This window comes from Vombatus ursinus, unplaced genomic scaffold, assembly GCF_900497805.2.
Source record: "Vombatus ursinus unplaced genomic scaffold, bare-nosed wombat genome assembly UNPS02014931.1, whole genome shotgun sequence".
NCBI classification, from domain to species: Eukaryota; Metazoa; Chordata; class Mammalia; order Diprotodontia; family Vombatidae; genus Vombatus; species Vombatus ursinus.
The window spans coordinates 83,514-102,313 of record NW_020954709.1 but is presented as its reverse complement, the minus strand read 5'-3'; the positions used below and the strand labels follow the sequence as shown (position 1 = coordinate 102,313).

At 37.5% G+C, this 18,800-nt stretch overlaps 1 protein-coding gene across 1 annotated transcript in view; it reads right to left on the bottom strand.

Annotated features, from left to right (window-relative positions):
• Positions 1-18,368, bottom strand: part of LOC114029390 (syntaxin-7) — a 60,268-nt gene extending 41,900 nt beyond the window's left edge. The window contains exons 1-2 of the mRNA XM_027843791.1: positions 18,263-18,368; positions 8,294-8,449 (exon numbers count right to left, since the gene is read on the bottom strand). Of these exons, the coding sequence (XP_027699592.1) occupies positions 8,294-8,393 (100 nt within the window). The 5' untranslated portion in view covers positions 8,394-8,449; positions 18,263-18,368. The remainder of the gene's footprint in view (positions 1-8,293; positions 8,450-18,262) is intronic.
• Positions 18,369-18,800: the final 432 nt, after the last annotated feature.

Sequence of the window (18,800 nt, the reverse complement as noted above, 5' to 3'; positions counted from 1 at the left end):
CCATCTATTTAACGATTTGAGGGTGGCATGTTAGTTCATTTGCTTCTCATAAAAACTCTATAAGGCAGGTCCTCTTATTCTCATACTCATTTTACAAATGAGAAAACTGAGGCTGAAAGAGTATATCTGCTATACCAGTCATTAGGACAGATCCACTCAGGAGAAGAAAAGTATAGAATAGAAGATTGTTTTGGGGAATATAGAATTAGAACCAACTAATCTGGATGTTATAAAGAGATATTTTCATTGAAATAGATAACCTACTAAATTGCCCTCCAGTAATTCTAGGTAAGGGCAGCTGTAACTCTAGGTACGGCACGGGGTACAATACCTGGCCTGGAATCAAAATTTACTAGCTGTATGACCCTGGGCAAGTCACTAACCCTGTTTGTCTCATCTGTTTCTTCATCTGTGAAAATGAGCTAGGGAAGGAAATGGCAAACAACTCTAGTATCTCTGTCAAGAAAACCCTGAAAGGGAATCACAGAGAATTGGACACCACTGAAAAAGGACTGAAAACTCTAGGTATGTAGAGGTGTCAGCTCCTTAAGGGGAAGGACTATTTCCATTCTTGTCTTTGTATCCCCAAGACTAGCATAGTATCAGCCACTTAGTAGGCACTTAATAGGTGGATTAATTGGATTATTAGGCCTATTCATTAGAATTAGAGTACTCTTACCTCTCAATTACAGGATTTAGAGCTGGCAGGACCTTAGGAATAATTGAATCACAATCTCTCACTTTATATATGAGAAAATCAAGGCCCTCAAAAGATCAAGTCACTTATCCAAGGTAACATAAGACCAACAAATAGGTGCTAAGCCATATGGTACACAGTATCTATAAAATAATTCAGTGGAAGAAAATCTACCCATTTCTCATTTCCTTTTCCACTGCAGACTAGTCCTTATAATCTGGCATTACTTTTATTCTAGACTTTTTGCAGATCTTCAGTAATATGATCTCAGCCAAGACTAAGGTTATAATTAATGAGATTACATCTTATCTTTTGCTGATTTGTTTTTTGAGACTGGGTCTCCTTATGAGATGATAGGAATGTAGGTTTTGACTTGTTCAGTTTCTTACTGTGGCAAATTCCTGTCTCCTCAGGCAATACTGCTGGCCTCCACCACAAGCTCACCATACTGGTGCTTGATTTAGCATGGGTGCTGGTTGGCCTTTGGCCCACTGCAGCTCCGAATTACTGAGCTCAAGCAACCCACCCGCCTCTGCCTCCCAAGGAGCAGAAATCAAAAATATTATGGGCTTGTACTATCATACCTAGCAGTTCACATCTTATCTTAAAGTTATGAGATTTGGAATTCACCATAATTTTATCACTAACTACATATTCACAAACCAATCCCTTAGGGTAGGGTTATTCCTATAGCATTTCATCCATTATTCATGGTAATTCCAATTAGTTTCAATTTCAGGAGTCTAATATTTTTCTTTCTTCAAATTCTAGGTCTTTATCACATTTGAAGTCGCAAGCCTCTTATATAGTGATTACACCAATAAGTACTATGGCAAATACCTTCCTAGAAACACAGTTACCATTCAATTAACTTTCTCCCTTATGAATCATTAATTAGTGAGAAAACCCCAAATACATTCCTTTCTAGGACCTGCCCCATACACAAGCTCCAATTCCAACATATTTCATATACTCAAATACTTCATTTAATAATCTCATCTCATCTCATACTTTCTAGGAGAACACACATTTTCTTTGTGGATGTCTTCTCTCTGGGAATTCCTTAACTGGGAATTCTCCCTCCCAATATAGTCATTTTTCCATCAATAAAGAAATGCCACTCTTTAGAATGCCAATTGGCTTCTTTTTTTTTCCCATATGATTTGGATCTCACCACTAAATTTCAATATATTACAGCTAAATAATAAAAACTATACCCCAATAACAAAATAATCAAATATCAAAATAACCAAAGCAGTTATTTCTACTGCTAGTGAATAGAATGGAAAGCATAAAGAAGATGCTTCTCTATTATCATCTACTGGACTAGACTGAAGGTTGGAAATATGGGGTTAAATTAGGGCCAGGACATATACTGTGAATTCAGGTCTACAAATATTTATCAAATGCCTCCTCCATTTAAGGCACTGGGTTGGGTTCTAAGAATAACAAAATCAGAAAAAGAAAACATTCCCATGCTTAACAAGCTTATATTCTGCTGAAGAAATATAATATTTGCACAAGTAAATATAGTACAAGGAAAATTGAAGGAGGAAAGAGCACAACTAACTGAAGAGATTAGCAAAGACTTCACAGATATGGCAGCTAGACTTGGAAAGAAGATAACGCTTCTGGTAGGGAGAGATGAAAGAGGGCAATGCAGACATCATGGATGGCTTGTGTAAATGCATAAAAGCAGGAAATGAGAGTATCAAGTTCAGGGAACAACAGTTCCCTTCATTTAGAAGAAAGTTTGGGAAGGGTATGGTATGGAAAAAAAAAGTCTGGAAAGGTTAAGAGGTAGTAAGATTTTGGAAAGCCTTATGTTCCAGGAATAGAAGGTACATTTAATCCCACAGGCAATACCATGGAGGGTTTTATGATAGGAGAATAATAAAGATAAATTTGTCCTTAGACAGATTACTTTAGCAGTTTTGTGGAGGATGGATTGGACATAAAGTAACCAAAGGGACAAAGAGTAGTCAGGACAAGATTAAGACAGGCCAGCTTAGCGGTTGGTCTTCCTGGAATATACAACACAGTGAGAAAGGGGCCTGATCAGGACCAAGTCTTTTTCTACTTATCCTAAGCTGCCTATGTTTATATCTGTACAGTCACCAAAAGTACTAACTGCTCTATCAAACACCTATTATCTCATCTAAATCACAGAAGCATGGCAATAGCTAATATTGTTGATCAGGTTGAAGTTAATCACCTCTAGAAATCATTCTTTGGTAATATGAAACCTACATGTGAAACAGATAATCAGGAAGTATATTAACTCTGCCTACTAGAGTAGTCTTTAATGAGTAGTCCAGAGAACTCAATTATGCTATTTCAATTTCTAGGAATTAAGATATCACTTACATCCCCAAACTTTACTAGCAGAAACTAGTTTACTTTTGCTAATTTCCTATCTGAATGATTGTCCATTGAGACGGCTCAAGAGCTTTTCTTGTTTGTCTCCAACTATGTTGTTGTTTAGTAATTTTTCAGTCGTATCTGACTCTTCACGACCCCATTTGGGGTTTTCTTGGCAAAGATACTGGAGTGATTAGTCATTTCCTTCTCTAGCTCATTTTATAGATGAGGAAACTGAGGCAAATGAGGTGAAGTGACTTGCCCAGGATCACACATCTAGTGCGTGTCTGAGGCCAGATTTAAACTTAGGTCTTCCTGACTCCAGACCAAGTGCTCTATCCACTGAACCACCTAGCTGTCCCCTCCCCCCAACCATACCCTTACTCTAAAATTCAAAGCTGATGTCCTAGCCTCCTATTTCACTAAAATGAATGTGGCCATCAGAAAAGTTAACTCAATCCCCTTGTACCACTCCTTAAAACTTCTCTACTACTCATTCTCTTCATTTCCTCCCATCTCTACTTATCACTAAGTTAGGCCTTAACCTTAAGCTTAGCCCTAACCTGCACTGTCTAAGAGCTGTGTAATACTTAAATATGAGTGATTATCATAGTGATCATTACAATCTCCTCCCACCTTCTCCAGGAATTTGCTCCAAAAATCACTCCTCTCTCATTTTCATTCTACTCCATTTCATTCCATTCACTCTTTCCTATGACATATCAATGTATTCAGGTATCCCCAACCTTGAAATGCCTTCCTTTGACTGTTCTACATCTCTCTATTCCATCAAGCATGAACAAGACACTCCATTTCTTGGCTCTGGGTTTTTTCTCTGGCTCTCCCCCCATCTAGAATGCTCTCCTTTCTCTGCTCCAACTATTGACCTCTCTGACTTCCTTTTACTCCCAACTAAAATCCCATCCTCTACAAGAAGCCTTCCCTAACCCTTCTTAATTCCAGTGCTTCCCCCTTTATTTCCTATTTATCCTGTATATAGCTTGCTTTGTATACATCTGTTTGTATGTTGTCTCCCCCATTAGATTGTAAGCTCCTTGAGAGAAGGACTGTCTTTTGCCTTCTTTTTGTATCCCCAGAATTTAAGAGTGCCTGGCACAGAGTAGATACTTAAAGTTTTTTTTTTTTTAATTATCATCTCATCTTCTCTTGGTTCTCCATTTTCCATACACATCTTAACTTCTTAGAAGCTCTCTACACACAAAACCTCCATTCCACACTATTCCCTTACTCACTTAATCTCAGTTACTACCTAATTATTGCCAAATCCAAGGACTTCTTTTCAGTATTCATCCATATTGATTTCTCTATCATCTAGTACTGCTGAATATCCCATCCATCTGGATATTTTCTCTTCCTTTGGCTTCAGAAGTTATCACTACACCTAGTTCTCCTACCTTTTTAACTGTTATTTCTCTGTCTCTTTTGTTTACTTCTTTTCCTAACCCTACCAGACACATGCTTTCCAGGGTTCTTAGCCTTGGTGGGATTCCTTTTATGTATGAGTTGGATCAACTGGTCTCTGAAGTCCCTTACAACTCAAGTCCTAGCTAAAACTCTCCTTTTTGCAAGCCTTTCCTAATCCCTGCTAATGCTAGTGTCTTGGAAGGCTTACCATAGTGCCTAGCATATAGTAAGCATTTACTAAATGCTTATTACCCATTTGCCTTCCCTCTGTGATTATCTCTAATTTATCATGTATATATCTTTCTACAGAGTCCCCTCTCCCCCAAATTCTCTCTCCTGCTAGACTATGATCTTGCTGAAACCAAAGATTGGTTTTTTTTTTTTAAACCTTTCTTTGTATTCCCAGCACTTAGCACAGTGCCTGGCACATAGTAGGTGCTTAACAAATATCTATGATTCATTGAACTAAATGATATTGGGGGTCCTCAAATCTAATATTCAGTGACTCCCTCTGTCTCTGTTGTCTCTCCATTGTCTCCCTTGGCAAACTTCTTTACACCAACATCTTTATTTATCACCTCCTAAAAAATAATTCCTGAGCTATTGCACTAGCCCTGACCTCTCTATTCGAGCATCAAACTTAAATCTCCAACTGCTTACAGGACATCCTGACTACTGGATATTTCACTACATTTCACTGTGTTCAAAGGAACATAGAACCTATTTCTCCACCTCCCTGCACCCCTCCCCCCAACTCTCCCTTCTTAAACATAATTATTTCATTAATTGTGTCAACAGCAACAACACTTACCCAATTCCCTACTGACCTCTTGCTTGAAATCTTCTTTCTCACCTGTCATATCTCATTTGCTACCAAGTTCTATTTATTTTCCTTATTCAATATCCATTATATCTTTCTCTTCCATTCTATTTCATTATCATCACCCTAGTATAGTCCCTTTTTATGAACTGTAATATTCCTCTCCAGGAATATTACAATATAGTTATCCCTTCCCCATTATGGCGGGGCAGAGGGGAGGTGCATAGCGCTCCCTCAATCTGGAAAATCATGTAAAAATGTTTGGCCCTCCCTTCACACCAGAGAAGAAGTCTGATTTTTTTTCTTTTTCTTTTATGGGGTGTTTATAGTACCTTATTGCAAAATTTGGGTTGATATTATATAATCCTATGTGCATATTTTATGCATTTTTTAGTTTCTAAACATTTTCTGTATCATCTACTGGCCTTCATGTGTCATTTGTGGTTTCTGCAAAACTCTCCAAAAAATTCCCATTTAATTTCTTATGCCAACTCTTGACATATCAAAACCACGATGGGCAAAGTCATGATGTGGAGGTGATAACTGTATCTTTCTAACTGGCCACTGTCTATACACTCTCTTTCCTTTCCAACCATCCTTCATACTGGTTAATCTTCCTTATGAACAGATATGACTGCATTACTCCTCTGCTCAGAACCTTTCCTTGACTCCTTGCTTCCTATAGGATCACTTTCATACTTCATAAACTTGAGGTTTAAGGCTATTGACAGTCAGATACCACAATCTTCTTTTAAAGTACTTCCAGACAAATAGGAGTATTCCTTATACCTTGTATGCATTCCATGCTTTCCTACCTTTATGGCTCTATTTTTATTATTCACTATGCTTGCAATGCCCTTCCTTTCTCCACTGCACCTCTTGACATTTTGCCCATCTTTTGTTTTTGTTTTTTGGCTTTTGTTTTTGTTTTGGCTAGGCAATGGTGTTAAGTAACTTGCCCAGAATCACGCAACTAGTAAATGTTATGTGTCTAAGGCTAAATTTGAACTCGGGTCCTCCTGACTCCAGGGCTGTTGCTTTATCCACTGCACCTAGCTACCCCTTGCCCGTCTTTTAAAGTCCAATTCAAATGCTACCTCTTCCAGGAAATCTTCCCCTGAACACTTCTGTTGGTAATGTTTTTTCTTTGTCTTTTTTTTTCTCTGTTGATTTGTTCTTCTTAGGCCTGTTGGACCTCACCTCACATGGTAGCTAGTTTGTACCACCATTATGTATTTCCCCTACATTGTAGTTATACGTATCATATCTACCCTAATAGGGTATAAGCTCCATATAGGCAGGGACTATGTTATATTCCTAGTACACAGTAGTAAGCTCTTAATGGTTGCTGGATTTTATTGAGAATTTGGTCTATAAGAGATGAAGATAACATTAATTTGAAAGTAAAGACTTAAATCTCAATTCATTCAATTCCCAAATTGGTATAAGTTCAAGTCTGTCATGTTTATTTTTTCCATATATACATATACATACACATATGTAGGTATATATACATATACAAGTTGTAAAATGATACTAAAAACTATTCTTAAGAATATCAAAATGTTCTATTGGATCACTCTAATGTCAGGAACACTTGAGAGAAAATCTGGTCTCAGACATACTAGTTGTGTAACCCTGGACAAATCACTTATTTGCTTCAGTTTCCTCATCTATAAAATGGTGATAATAACAGCACCTACGTCCCAGGATTGTTACAAGGATCAAATGAGGTAATAATTAAAAAGCATGAAAAAAGTGCCTGGCACATAGTAAGTGCTATATGTTAGCTATTTTCATCATCATCATCATGATCAATATTATTATTGTTATTATTTTCTGGCAGTGTTGTTAAGGAATAGTTTAGAGGGAACCTTGCATTACATTAACATCAAGGGTTATGAATAGACATAATTATATACCTACTTCCTTCTAATAATCTTACATATCTATGACCCGTGAGTTCATCAAAATGCTCTTTCAAACTCATCATATAATCTTAGTATAACTCATAAAACTTGTGTAGTATAACTCACAAACTCACATAATTCTCAGTATAACACATTTCAAATGCATACTATACCCTAAAGGAATATTTCATTGCATTTGTCCCAAACTTACTTCTTTTGAGGGGAAGTTTATAATTAGGAAATTCTGATATTGAATATAATCCATGTTCATTCTATCCAGACCTTTTACAATTGACATCTCTGCATTTGTATCCCTTCCTCAGATTTTATTTTTTAAGTCTGAGTCACGGATACTTTCTTATTTTCTCACATGCTACATTACTTCTTATCCTCCTCTGAATCTTTTTCTATGTTCTTATGAATTGAAAATAAAACATGCATTTTAAAAATGTAGCTTGAAATATTACTACTGAACCATAAAAAATGACATGAGAAAATTTCAAAGAGTCCTAGGTGGTAGGAACTGATGCAAAGTAAAATAAATAGAACAATACTATGAGGGAAAAGAACTTTTTAACTTTTAACAATGTTAACTTTTATCAATGCAATAACCATGTTTCCAGAAGACATATGATGAAATATGTTACCTATCTCTTGACATAGTACAGAAAAAGACATACATTTTTTGGTCATGGCCATATATATATCAATTTTGCTTGACTATAATCACTTGTTACAAAGATTTTTTTTTCTTTCTCTCTCTTGGTTTTGCATTGGATCAGGGTATTGAGGAGAAGGGATTTAAGAGGTCAGGGGAGTTATCAGCAGCGATGCCAAAAAAAAGCCATTAAACATTTAAATATATAGAACAGAAGGAAATTTAGAAGGAAGCACAGACAAGCCGAACTACTTCAAAAGTAATGTATAGAATGTATTATATTGTGAATGATATGAAATGGAGATTCATGGTTTCAAAGAGAACCCTCTTTTTGCGTTCTGCTGTGTATATGGAAGTGCTCATTTAAGTTAATAATAAATGTTTTAAGTGCATTCCAAAAAATATTCCAAATTCTAACTTACAACATTGTGTGATCTTCTGGATATTAGAAGAGATACGCTGAGCCAATTGGGCTGGGTCGCCACCAATTCCTGGAGTGTAAGACATGGCTGATCTGTTCATTGACCAATCTCATCAGATGGGCGGAGAAAGATGAGAAGCTTTCTCTAAATGATCACCTAGAATGAAAGTAAAATAAAGCTGCATGATTATATACAAGAATAATTCATTTAAAAGTTGACACTTTAAAAGCATCAACCAGAAAAGTGAAACTGATACCCTCAAATCAGCTTATAGGGTAAGGATACAGAAATGGTGAATAGTTAACACCCTGAACTATACAGTCATGCCCAAGTGCAAAAAAATAAAAGACAAAGAAGATTAAAGGATACTGGCCTCTAAAGAAAAGCATCAAATTAAATATACACCTGATCTTAAGCAAAAGACTTCAAACTTCAGTCCCATTGAGTTGTGTTTAAAGACAAAGGCTTTTTCATATATAAGGTTAGTGATTCCTTATATTTGTAAGGGAAGGGTATCTAAGACAAAGGACTGCTAGTTAACATCAGGAAATTCATACAACACCAGCCTGAGTGAGCTAACTAAATGTGATCACCAATAAGCATACAAAAAGCCATAAAATATGAGATGTTCCTTATTTGCTACACTAATTCCTCCCAGACTGCTATGTATGGATAGAGTGCTTAATGTAATGCTTTCTCAGCCACTCTAGTCTTGTGCTCCATGTTCCCTTGTAATCCACCTTGGTATGTCTAAATTTACTGAATCTGCATTAAGATATGAAGTGTTGGGATAAGGGTATAGACCACAGTGATGGCAAATATGGGACAAATTGAGACAGGATGTGGTGGCTATCTCCAGGGAATGAAAGGGATGAGTTAAAGATGAATTTAAAGTATCAAGATTGAGGATTAGGAGACCAGCTTTGCCATTAATAGGAATAGGCAGGCTGCTAAAGGGGAATTCTAGTTTTAGAAGAAGATAATTAATAATTTTTGACAGTCTGAGTCTGATGTTACAGCAGGTTACTCATGGAAATGCCCTGCAAGCAGCTGGTAAAATGGGATTAGGGTGAAAGGTCTAGGCTGGAGCAGTAGCTTTGAGAGTTCTAAGTTTCAGGAAGGACTTAAAAGATCAACACCAATGGTATATAACAACAACAACAAATATATACATATATATATATATATATATATATATATATAATGTTTTTCCCTCCTTCATATGCTGTTTCTATGAAGAATTCTTTGAGAAAATAAAAAATACAAAAGACATTGGGAAAACTGGCGTTATAAATGATGATAAAAATGTTGTAAGATGGAAAAATGATAAACTCTAATTTGATAAATGCATGATTCAACTATAAAGTAAAAGGCTGACTGTAGATAATGAGAAGTGAAGAACAGAAAGAGTAAGAAAAAATTAGGACTGGAAACATAAATGCAAATGTCATTTATACATAGGTGGTTAATTGAACTCATGTTGGATGAATGTAAATAATACGTAGAAGAATTTGAAAACAGGAATAAGGTTTTCATCTTAGGAGACACTTCTAGATGAACTCTGGGGAGAAAAGAAGCCCATATGGATACATAAGTAGGAGAAACATTAGTAGATATAGTGTCCCCAAAATCAAGCCTAAGGGAGGTTTGTCTTAAGTTTTACAAACAATAGAGATGCTGGAAATTCTGACTAGAAAAGAGAACATTAAATTTGCCTAAGAAGAGGTCATTGAAACTAACATTTTACAAAGAATCATGATGGAAATTCATTTTTTTTCAGATATCAAAATTGAAAAATACAAGCAACAGAGACAAAATTGTTAACAAAATGTTTAAAGACTTTAGATATGAATCAAACAAAGAGAGGGGAGCAAGTTCCATCCGACCTGGTCCAGAGCTATTTGCAAAGGAAGTCTCTAGTCAGAATGCCTTTAGCTCCCGGTAGCATAATTGTAGTTCTCTAAGGACAAATCTACCAGCCATCTAATAAATAACAAAATCCGAGGCATAATATAAACAGCTCAAAACTGATAATTTGTAAAGCATCTGAGTGGGTCAAATGTGCTTACCCCTCTACATCTCCAAGGAAAATCTAAATATTCTTTGACCCCATGGACCTAGGCTAGTGTCAGTCCAGGCCAAAGTTCTGCAGTGTGTAGAATTTTTGTTATAATATGTACCAAGGTGGCTACATCATCAGAAGGGCTATTTTTTTGCCTCCCCAATGAAAATGGTGTGGGAACTACCTTTGAGATTTAGGGTGACAGCTTAGCAGGCTTAATTACATCTACTGTACATTCAAAAGGTATCAAGTATCCCTGGTCTATTTCTAATTGAACCCGAACCACTTAGAGGCAGTTGGGTGGTACACTGGGCCTGGAGTCAGGAAGACCTGAGTTCAAATCCAGCCTCAGCCACTTCTTAGCTGTGTGACTCTGGACAAGTCATTTAACCTCTCTCTGCCTCTGTGACTTCAACTGTAAAATGAGGATAAAGATAACACAAAACCCAAAGGGTTGTTGTAAGGATACAATAAAATAACTTTTCTAAAGCACTTAGCACTGTGTCTGGCACATAGTAGGACCTTATTAAATGCTTATTCCCTTCTTTTCCCCTCCCCAGTGAGGTTCAGTCAGAAGAATTCTGCTATTCCACTTCTTATTAAAACAGTGACAAGTCATTTCCCTAAGCCCATCCCCTCCCCAGTCATTTCTCCAGCAGTCTAGATGTAAGCTCTTTTCCTTCTCCTGAATTCTTTCTGTATCCTTATCCATCATAATCAGTATCTTTTCACAATCTCTTCTCTACCACTTCTAACATACTTACTACTAATACCATAGACTTGCCAATATTCTAGGCTTGTAAACCTGAAATTATATTTCTCTTTTTCCTATGAATTCATTTTTTAAACCCAGATCTTATAGAACCTCCTATACACCATAGCATTTCTCTTAATTTACAAGCTGACAGGACAATCTAGGCATTAGCACATCATAACTAAACTCCATTAAGCTCTTTCCTCAGCCCCCTTCAACCAACAGTTCTTTACTTTGCACAGACATATGCACAAGGTTGCTGACTTCAAAGATTCTACTTTTCAGTTGAGGAGATAAGACATGAACCAAATAGAGAACAAAAGACAGGACATAACTAAATGTTAATGATGTGGTGAAGAGTATAAAAAACTGGGTGTTTCTGGGGGAGTGCCACAGGTGGAAGCTTCATAGAGGACATGAGATTCTAGCTGGGACTTGAAAAATAGGCCTTCATAAGTAGGAATTAAAAAGACAGAGAAGAGAAAGGGGGCAGAAACTGAAAAGAGCGTGAGCTGGATATGGTTCATTCTTCAGACAGTGGGATTCCTTGGACTTGAATACAAAGTCTGTGTTGGACAATAATGAAAAATAAGGTTAATTTTACAGAGAGAATTTTATTCAAGCCCCTCTGGACCACCGGTTGGTAACCTTATGATGATTTCCCAAAACATTTACTAAAATTTAAACTCTTGACCTCAAGATTTGTACCGATTCCTACATCTTTACCACAGCTTGTCCTTTTTTTTTTTTTAAGTGTTATTTGAAGCTAATAGGGAACAATGGGCTAAATAAAGCTAATGGGATTCAGAAAAAATTCATGGCTAGGTGTGACATAGAATGCAAGAACAGATAGCTTAGAGGATCACAGGCCAGTCATTTAAACTAACTTCATACACTTGCTTCTTTGCTTAAAAATAGGCACAAAAACTTACATTACCATATGACACAGTCTATTATTGAATGTCTGCATAAGTTCACACTCTATAAAATCCAGTGGTTGGTCAGAGCAATTTTTACCTAAAACTACTTTCTGAGATATTTTTTAAAGCTAAATGAGCCATCAGCAGGAAGAGTGAAAGTTTAAAAAAAAAAGACAAAAAGGTGCGTGTGTTTTGTAATCTACAGGAACTAAGAGTATGTGAGAAATAGTTCTAACAGAGAACAATCAAATAAAATGTGCTCTTTTCTTGATGAATATATATATATATGTGAAAATGTATATTATAGTATATTATATTAATTATTTAAGCATGGATAGCATATGGGAGCCAGGATGTGCAGTGTTCTGAGTTGAAGCACTGATTGATTGAGACCATAAATAAGCAATTATAGCAGCTGATATTTATATAATACTTTATGATTTTCAAAGCACTTTACATGCATTAGCTCATTTGATCCTCACAACAACACTGGGAAATGGGTGGTAGAGGTATTACGACTGACATTTTGTGGATGAGAAAACTCAAGCACAAGCTGAGGATCATATAGCTAATAAGTTGCTGGGTCAGGATTTGAACCCAGGTCTTCTGATAAGGAGGGGAGCAAAAGAGGGAGATAGAGAAAAGAAAAGGAGAGGAGAGACAGGAGGGAGGAAGAGGGAGAGAGGAAAAGAAAAGGGGAAGGGGGAAGGGAGAGAAGATGAAAGGGGTGAGGAAGAAGGAGAAAAGGGGGAGAGGGAAAGGAGAAGGGAAGAGAGGGAAAGAGACAAATACAGAAAGGAGATAGAGAATTCCATAAAACCAATGCTGCTACCATTTTCAATTTAGAAATAGGATCAGTTATGTTCAGTGGCTTTTAGAATAGCGGTATATACAAGGATTGATAACTATTATAAACTACTCATAAAAAAGAATGAACATTTATGTAGTTTCTTTGGTCTACTTAGCTCCCAATTACATTTTTTTTAAAAAATTTTAAACTTTTCCACTTTTTCTTTGTGGAAAATTTAGATGGATATGGGAGATGCAAAAGGAAGTTAGAGACCTATAAGACAGATCATATTAGACAGGAGTGGAGATTTAAAAAAAAAAAAAGAAAGGAGCCTTTTTTTTTTTGGCCAAATATTCTAGGTCACATTATCCCCTAAAGTGGTACCGACATTCAAGAACTCTAAGCTCTTAGGATCGATTTTTTCTTAACTTAAAAAAAAAACAACTAAATTACCCTTTTTTATATTTAATAGCACAATCAGTAAAGCCCCACCTCATCCTCAAGCCTCTTTCCCGAGGGAATTACATGTTAGGCAGAATTCCAAAGTAACAAAGTATCATATTCAAACACTTATCAGATAAAGTCTGTTACTTGGTGAAAGATAAAGTTACCAAATTAGTTGACAAAAGAAACAGAGTAGATGTAATCAATTGAGGCTTTAGTAATATGTTGTATCAAAGCTTGAGAACAAGTTTCCCCTCAGACAGTTTAACTAGGTCGTATTTTTAATTTGGCTAGAGGTCAAGGTCATGGGTGATTGCCTAAGTAAGCACCAGGATGAGGAACTGGGCATTTGTTGGGGGTCAATTGCACTAAGCTGATGTTCATGATGCATAGCATAGAATGGAGCAAAATATAAGCAGGTGCCATTTGCTACTCATCCAGCATCAGTTTCACCTCATTTCCTCCTCTACTATCACTGCTAATTTTTCTTAAGTTATGGAATGAATAGGGATTGTCCATAGAGCTAAGTTGTTGGAATATTATCTATCCCTAGCTACTGTTCTTTGAAGTGCTCTTTTTGTCTTTAGAATACAAAGAACTGAACATCTCAAAATAAAAGAGTGATGGATGGTAGGAAAAGAAACTAGGCCCACAAATAAGAAAAAGGAACAATAGTTTTGCACAGAGCAAGCATCTGCTCAAAGAAAAAATAACTAAATGATGATAAAAATCTAAAAGATCATAAATTTCTGGGAACTTGAATATCAGGAATTCAAAAAGCTGGAACAATTTCAGGGTAGAAAAATATAAATAAGTGACAAGAAATTATTAAATATATTATATAGAGGAATTAGTGAAACAGTTACTTTAAGAGCTAGCCTAAACAAAGGAGACTGTGATCAGTGCATACAAGTCAGTATTTTGCCAGTTTACTTAAAATTATGATGAAATGCATAGTCTGCCATGGTTGGCAGACAAAGTTCAATTCAAAGGGCATTTATTGAACACCAACTACGTGCCTGAGAGAAGGAAATGCAAAGACTGGGGGGGGGGGAACCTCCATATTCTCTTGGCCCTCAGAAACTTTAGGTTCATTAATTTCAGAAAGAAAAACCTTTAGACTTAGAAGTTTCTTATTATTTTTTTTTCTGAGATAACTTTTGGAAACATTTTATTTAGAAACTGGATCTCTTCTCCTATGACAAATTCATCAGTTTAGGAAATAATTTCCAGCCCCAGAGTTTCCAGTCCTACATTAGGGACCTTAGAAGACCTCTGATTTCACCTCTTCATTTTAGAGATGAATAAATTGAGGCCTGGACAGGTTAAGTGACTTGCTTAACCTGGAGTTAAAAACTGGAGTCTTGAACCTAGGTCCTTTAACTCCAAATCTAGTATTTTTTTCCAAATAAACTTGAGGATATAAAAATGCTAAAGAAAAGACTAAAAAGCTGACACAGGTTTCATGCCCCAAATAGCAATCTTTGCTTTTTTTTCTTAAGCCATTTCTAAAGAGCATTTTAAAGACATACTAAAACTAGATTTTTCAAACAAAAGCTATTTTACCAAATAGCACCCCTCGATTATTTGACATATATATTTTTAAAGTTTGGGTAAAAGTATGTTTATGGTGGGGTACAAAATTTGCATGGGCATTTTAAAAGAATTTATTATTTACCATTAGAGTCCTATTCGGAGATCTCACCATATCAAGATGAGCCTAGGTTCTTAAAGGACAGGCCAGTATAATATCTTGAAACATTTTGGGTATGAGACGTTTTGGGCAGAGACGATAGGATGAGAAAAAGACTATTTAAAATCCTCAGGGTTGTCTCCAGCATTACTGGAGGCAGAATGGTGAATTGTTTGACTATAGAAGTTCATGAAGACTATCAGAAGTTCATGAAGACTATCAAGGCATAAAAGACCTGTGACCAGTGACAGTGGAGAGAATTTTCACACCGATAAAATTATTAATCTTTAAGCATTGAAGCATAGGCAAAGCACTAAACTAGGTGCTCAATTACAAACATAAACAAATGCACTTAAAGGAGCTAAAACAACAACAACAAATAAATCTCACTGATTTCTTAGACTCTATAGCACTTTGGGACATTTTTTTTTAAGTATGCCAGCGCTGAATTCAGGGCCTGTCACATAGGTAACACATAATAAATGCTTGTTGGTTTATTGGAAAGCCAAAACCATCATGAAGGTAGGATTTAGGTGCCCCTTGCCCCTTTAGGCCCCTGAATTCATAACAACTATAGAAAAATGGCTACCAAAGCCAGGTGGTAAAGTGGAAAGAACACTGGGCTCAGAAAGAGGAATACTCATCTTGAATTCAAATCTAGCCTCTAGGTTATACATAACATATTTGCAGTTTTATTTGCAATCATCTTTTTTTAAAAAAATCATACTATATTATGGAAATGCTTGTTTTATTCCATAAGTTAAAAATAAAAAATCAAACCCAGTTTCAGACATTTACTAGCTGTGTGATCCTGGGCAAGTCACTTAACCCTGTTTGCCTCAGTTCCTCATCTGTAAAATGATCTGGAGAAGGAAAGGCAAAGCACTCCAGTATCTTTGTCAAGAAAATCCCAAAATAGGGTCATGAAGAGTCAAACACATTTGAAATGACTCAACAACAACAAAGAAGGACCAGAATTTAAGAACATCTTGAAGAACCAAACTCTCTCATTTGACAAATTTGATTCTGATAGAACATGTTTTATTTCTTTTATTATTTGAAAAAGTTTTAGAATGCTAAGGAACACTGATAACAAAGACAGAGAGAAAGGCATGAAGTATGATGCATAAATACCTAAGTCTAATCAAGTTTCAAGTGTCTTTTTAAAAAAGCATCAACTATGCCTGGTTGTTTTAGTGTTTATTATGGTTGTTACTGTGGTGGCCTGGTGCAGTGGACAGACCTGTGTTCAAGTCTCACCTCTGATATACACACCCTGAACAATTCATTTAATCTATCACTGTTCTGGGCAACTCTCCAAAACTATAAATTTCAGGGAAAGTGCTGATATGCATTGGTAGAAGCAGTTTCCACATCTGGAAGTTAACTATATCAGTGAAATAACAGATTCAGTATCTATCCCTTATTGTTATTATTCAGTAACAATAGGTAGTTGACAAACTTGTTCCTGAGTATGGAAGCTATCATCGACTATTTGGGGATTCTATCTCTACAACTTTTTTTTTTAAACACTTTCTTCACTTCAGAGCTCTTCTAGCATCCAAGTCCTCTTCAATCTCAGCTTACATTACCACTGAGATTTTTCATGTTCACCACAACTTTCACCCCAACAAGCACCCAATTTGGGGATTAAGTAGAATTCCATATTTAGGTTTATACTTTATTCACAGTTGTACTATTTGTGTACACCAATATTTGGAACTTAGAGAAAACTACAGTCTAGAATTTATAGGGTTTGTGTCATAAGGAGGAGTAAAAGTGAAGTGACCAGAGGGGAGAAAAAAATAAAGATGGAACAGGGTGTTAGTGAGTTAATATGGTCTCTTATTAACTGATGTGGAAACTAAGAATCCAGAGCATAATCCTGCAGTCACAAGTTTAAAGGAACCTGCTACTGATGCTCATTCCATATCACAAGACATAAGTCAGGACCCCTATCAATCTTTGCACAGGTGTGGCACAGGCTAGCCCAGAAGGGTTGCCTACTAAGCTATCCCAACTTTACCAAACTGAAAAGTATTTCATAAAATTGCAAAATGATTTGCTTGAGTCTGCATATAGGCAGGAAATTGTTCTGAACAAGCCTAACTGGAATATATGGGAGGCAGTGCAAATAGAGTCAATGTCAATACATTTAAGATACTATATTTCAATTTAAAATAACTTGAAAGGTTAAAAAAAAAAATGTGGTCTGACCTGGGCAATGGCTTTTTCTATTTACAAGAAAAGGAGGGGGAAAAAAGTGACTAGGAAGAACCTGGAAGGACTATTTTCTTTGTTTTCAAAAACTCTTGATAATCGACTATTTTTTTTAAGTAATTGAAAATTAAACATTTGAACCAAAGTCAACAAATGAATTTTACCCAATGTATGACTTCCTGACAATATAAACTATGGTTCATTTATTTCAGTACAGTATTCTATTTTTTCAGTTCCTGAATGTTCAGAAAGGACACTTTGAAACTTGTTTATTAAACACGAGTTGAAAAGAGGAAGAGGTCAACTCCATCCCTTAGGGGCACAGTTATGAATTTCTGGCTCATCTCATCAGCCAACTCCACCAGGGTTTGTGACAATGTTTCCAGTAGAACTTTCGATCACTGAAAAGTACACCATGAGCTATTTCCCTATCTCCTGACTTCACGTGTGCAATTGTCTTTGTGCATGGTGCTTATGCCCGGATGAGCTAAGAAAGAAAAGATTGGGAGGGCTCAGGAAGGGATAGGAGTGTTAGACTATATTCACATTCCCCTGGTGCCCGCATGGGCACTGACTTTACTCTCCAGCGTCCTCTCTGAGCAACAGGTTCAGGGGGCAGGGCTTTGGGAATACAGAGGCAACAGGAACGAGAAGCACAGGCAGAGATCTGGGAACACAATTGGGGTGAGCTCCGGCTCACCCAGAGAGGGAGAGGCAAAGCGGCAGTCCCCGGGGCCAGCTGAGCTCGCCGAGAATGCGGAACTAGCGCCCCCCATCCCCCAACACACCCGGCCTTCTGTCAGGTCAGGGAAAAACGCCCCTCAGCCCCAATACAGCTAGAAACTTCTCAGGCCTCCTCCGCCCCAGTAACCGGGAAGGGGGAAGGGAGGCGGAGGGAAGCAGCTTCTGCTGCTGCGGCAAAACCCAGGGCGGCGGCCAAACCCAGGGCGGCGGCCAACGGACACAACAGTACACAAACAAGCAGGAGCGCTGCAGAGACCCCCGCAGACGCCAGGCAGGCCGCAAAGCCATCGGCACCGCTCCGCGGGCGCGCTGACGGCCAAGGGGCCCCAGATGTCCTCTTACCAAGACCTCCTCCTTCTCCTCCTCCTCCTCCTCCTCCACCGGCGGCCACCCTTAAGCGTCCCGGAAGGCACCCGGCTGAATTTCTCAGCTGATGGGCGGTGGTTCGCAGCAGCCACCTCCCTGCTGCGCTCGCGCTGCGGCAGAGCTAGGAAAAGAGGCGGGGCCCCGACCTCTCTCATTGGCCCCGAGTCCTGAGTGACACCCACCCTTTTCCTCCCGCCCCTCCCTTTTTTTCTGTGCGAGGCAATGGGTTTTGCGACTAGAGGGCAGGGAATGTATTTTAGCCCTTTAGTCAAAGTGTACTCTAAGATATTTGCCAAAAGGAACAAGGTTACCTGTCTGTCTCCTTTACCAGGGAGAAAGCCGTCGCCGCCCTTGGCGGACACAAAAGACCCTAACTTGTTTGTATTAATCTTTAGTATGATTAACTTGCATTTCATTTCTAAAATATCCCATTTCCACGGACCCTTTGGTAGTTACGGCAATAATCACAGATCCAGAATTTCCATTCACAAACTCACTATTAGCTAGGAAAGAC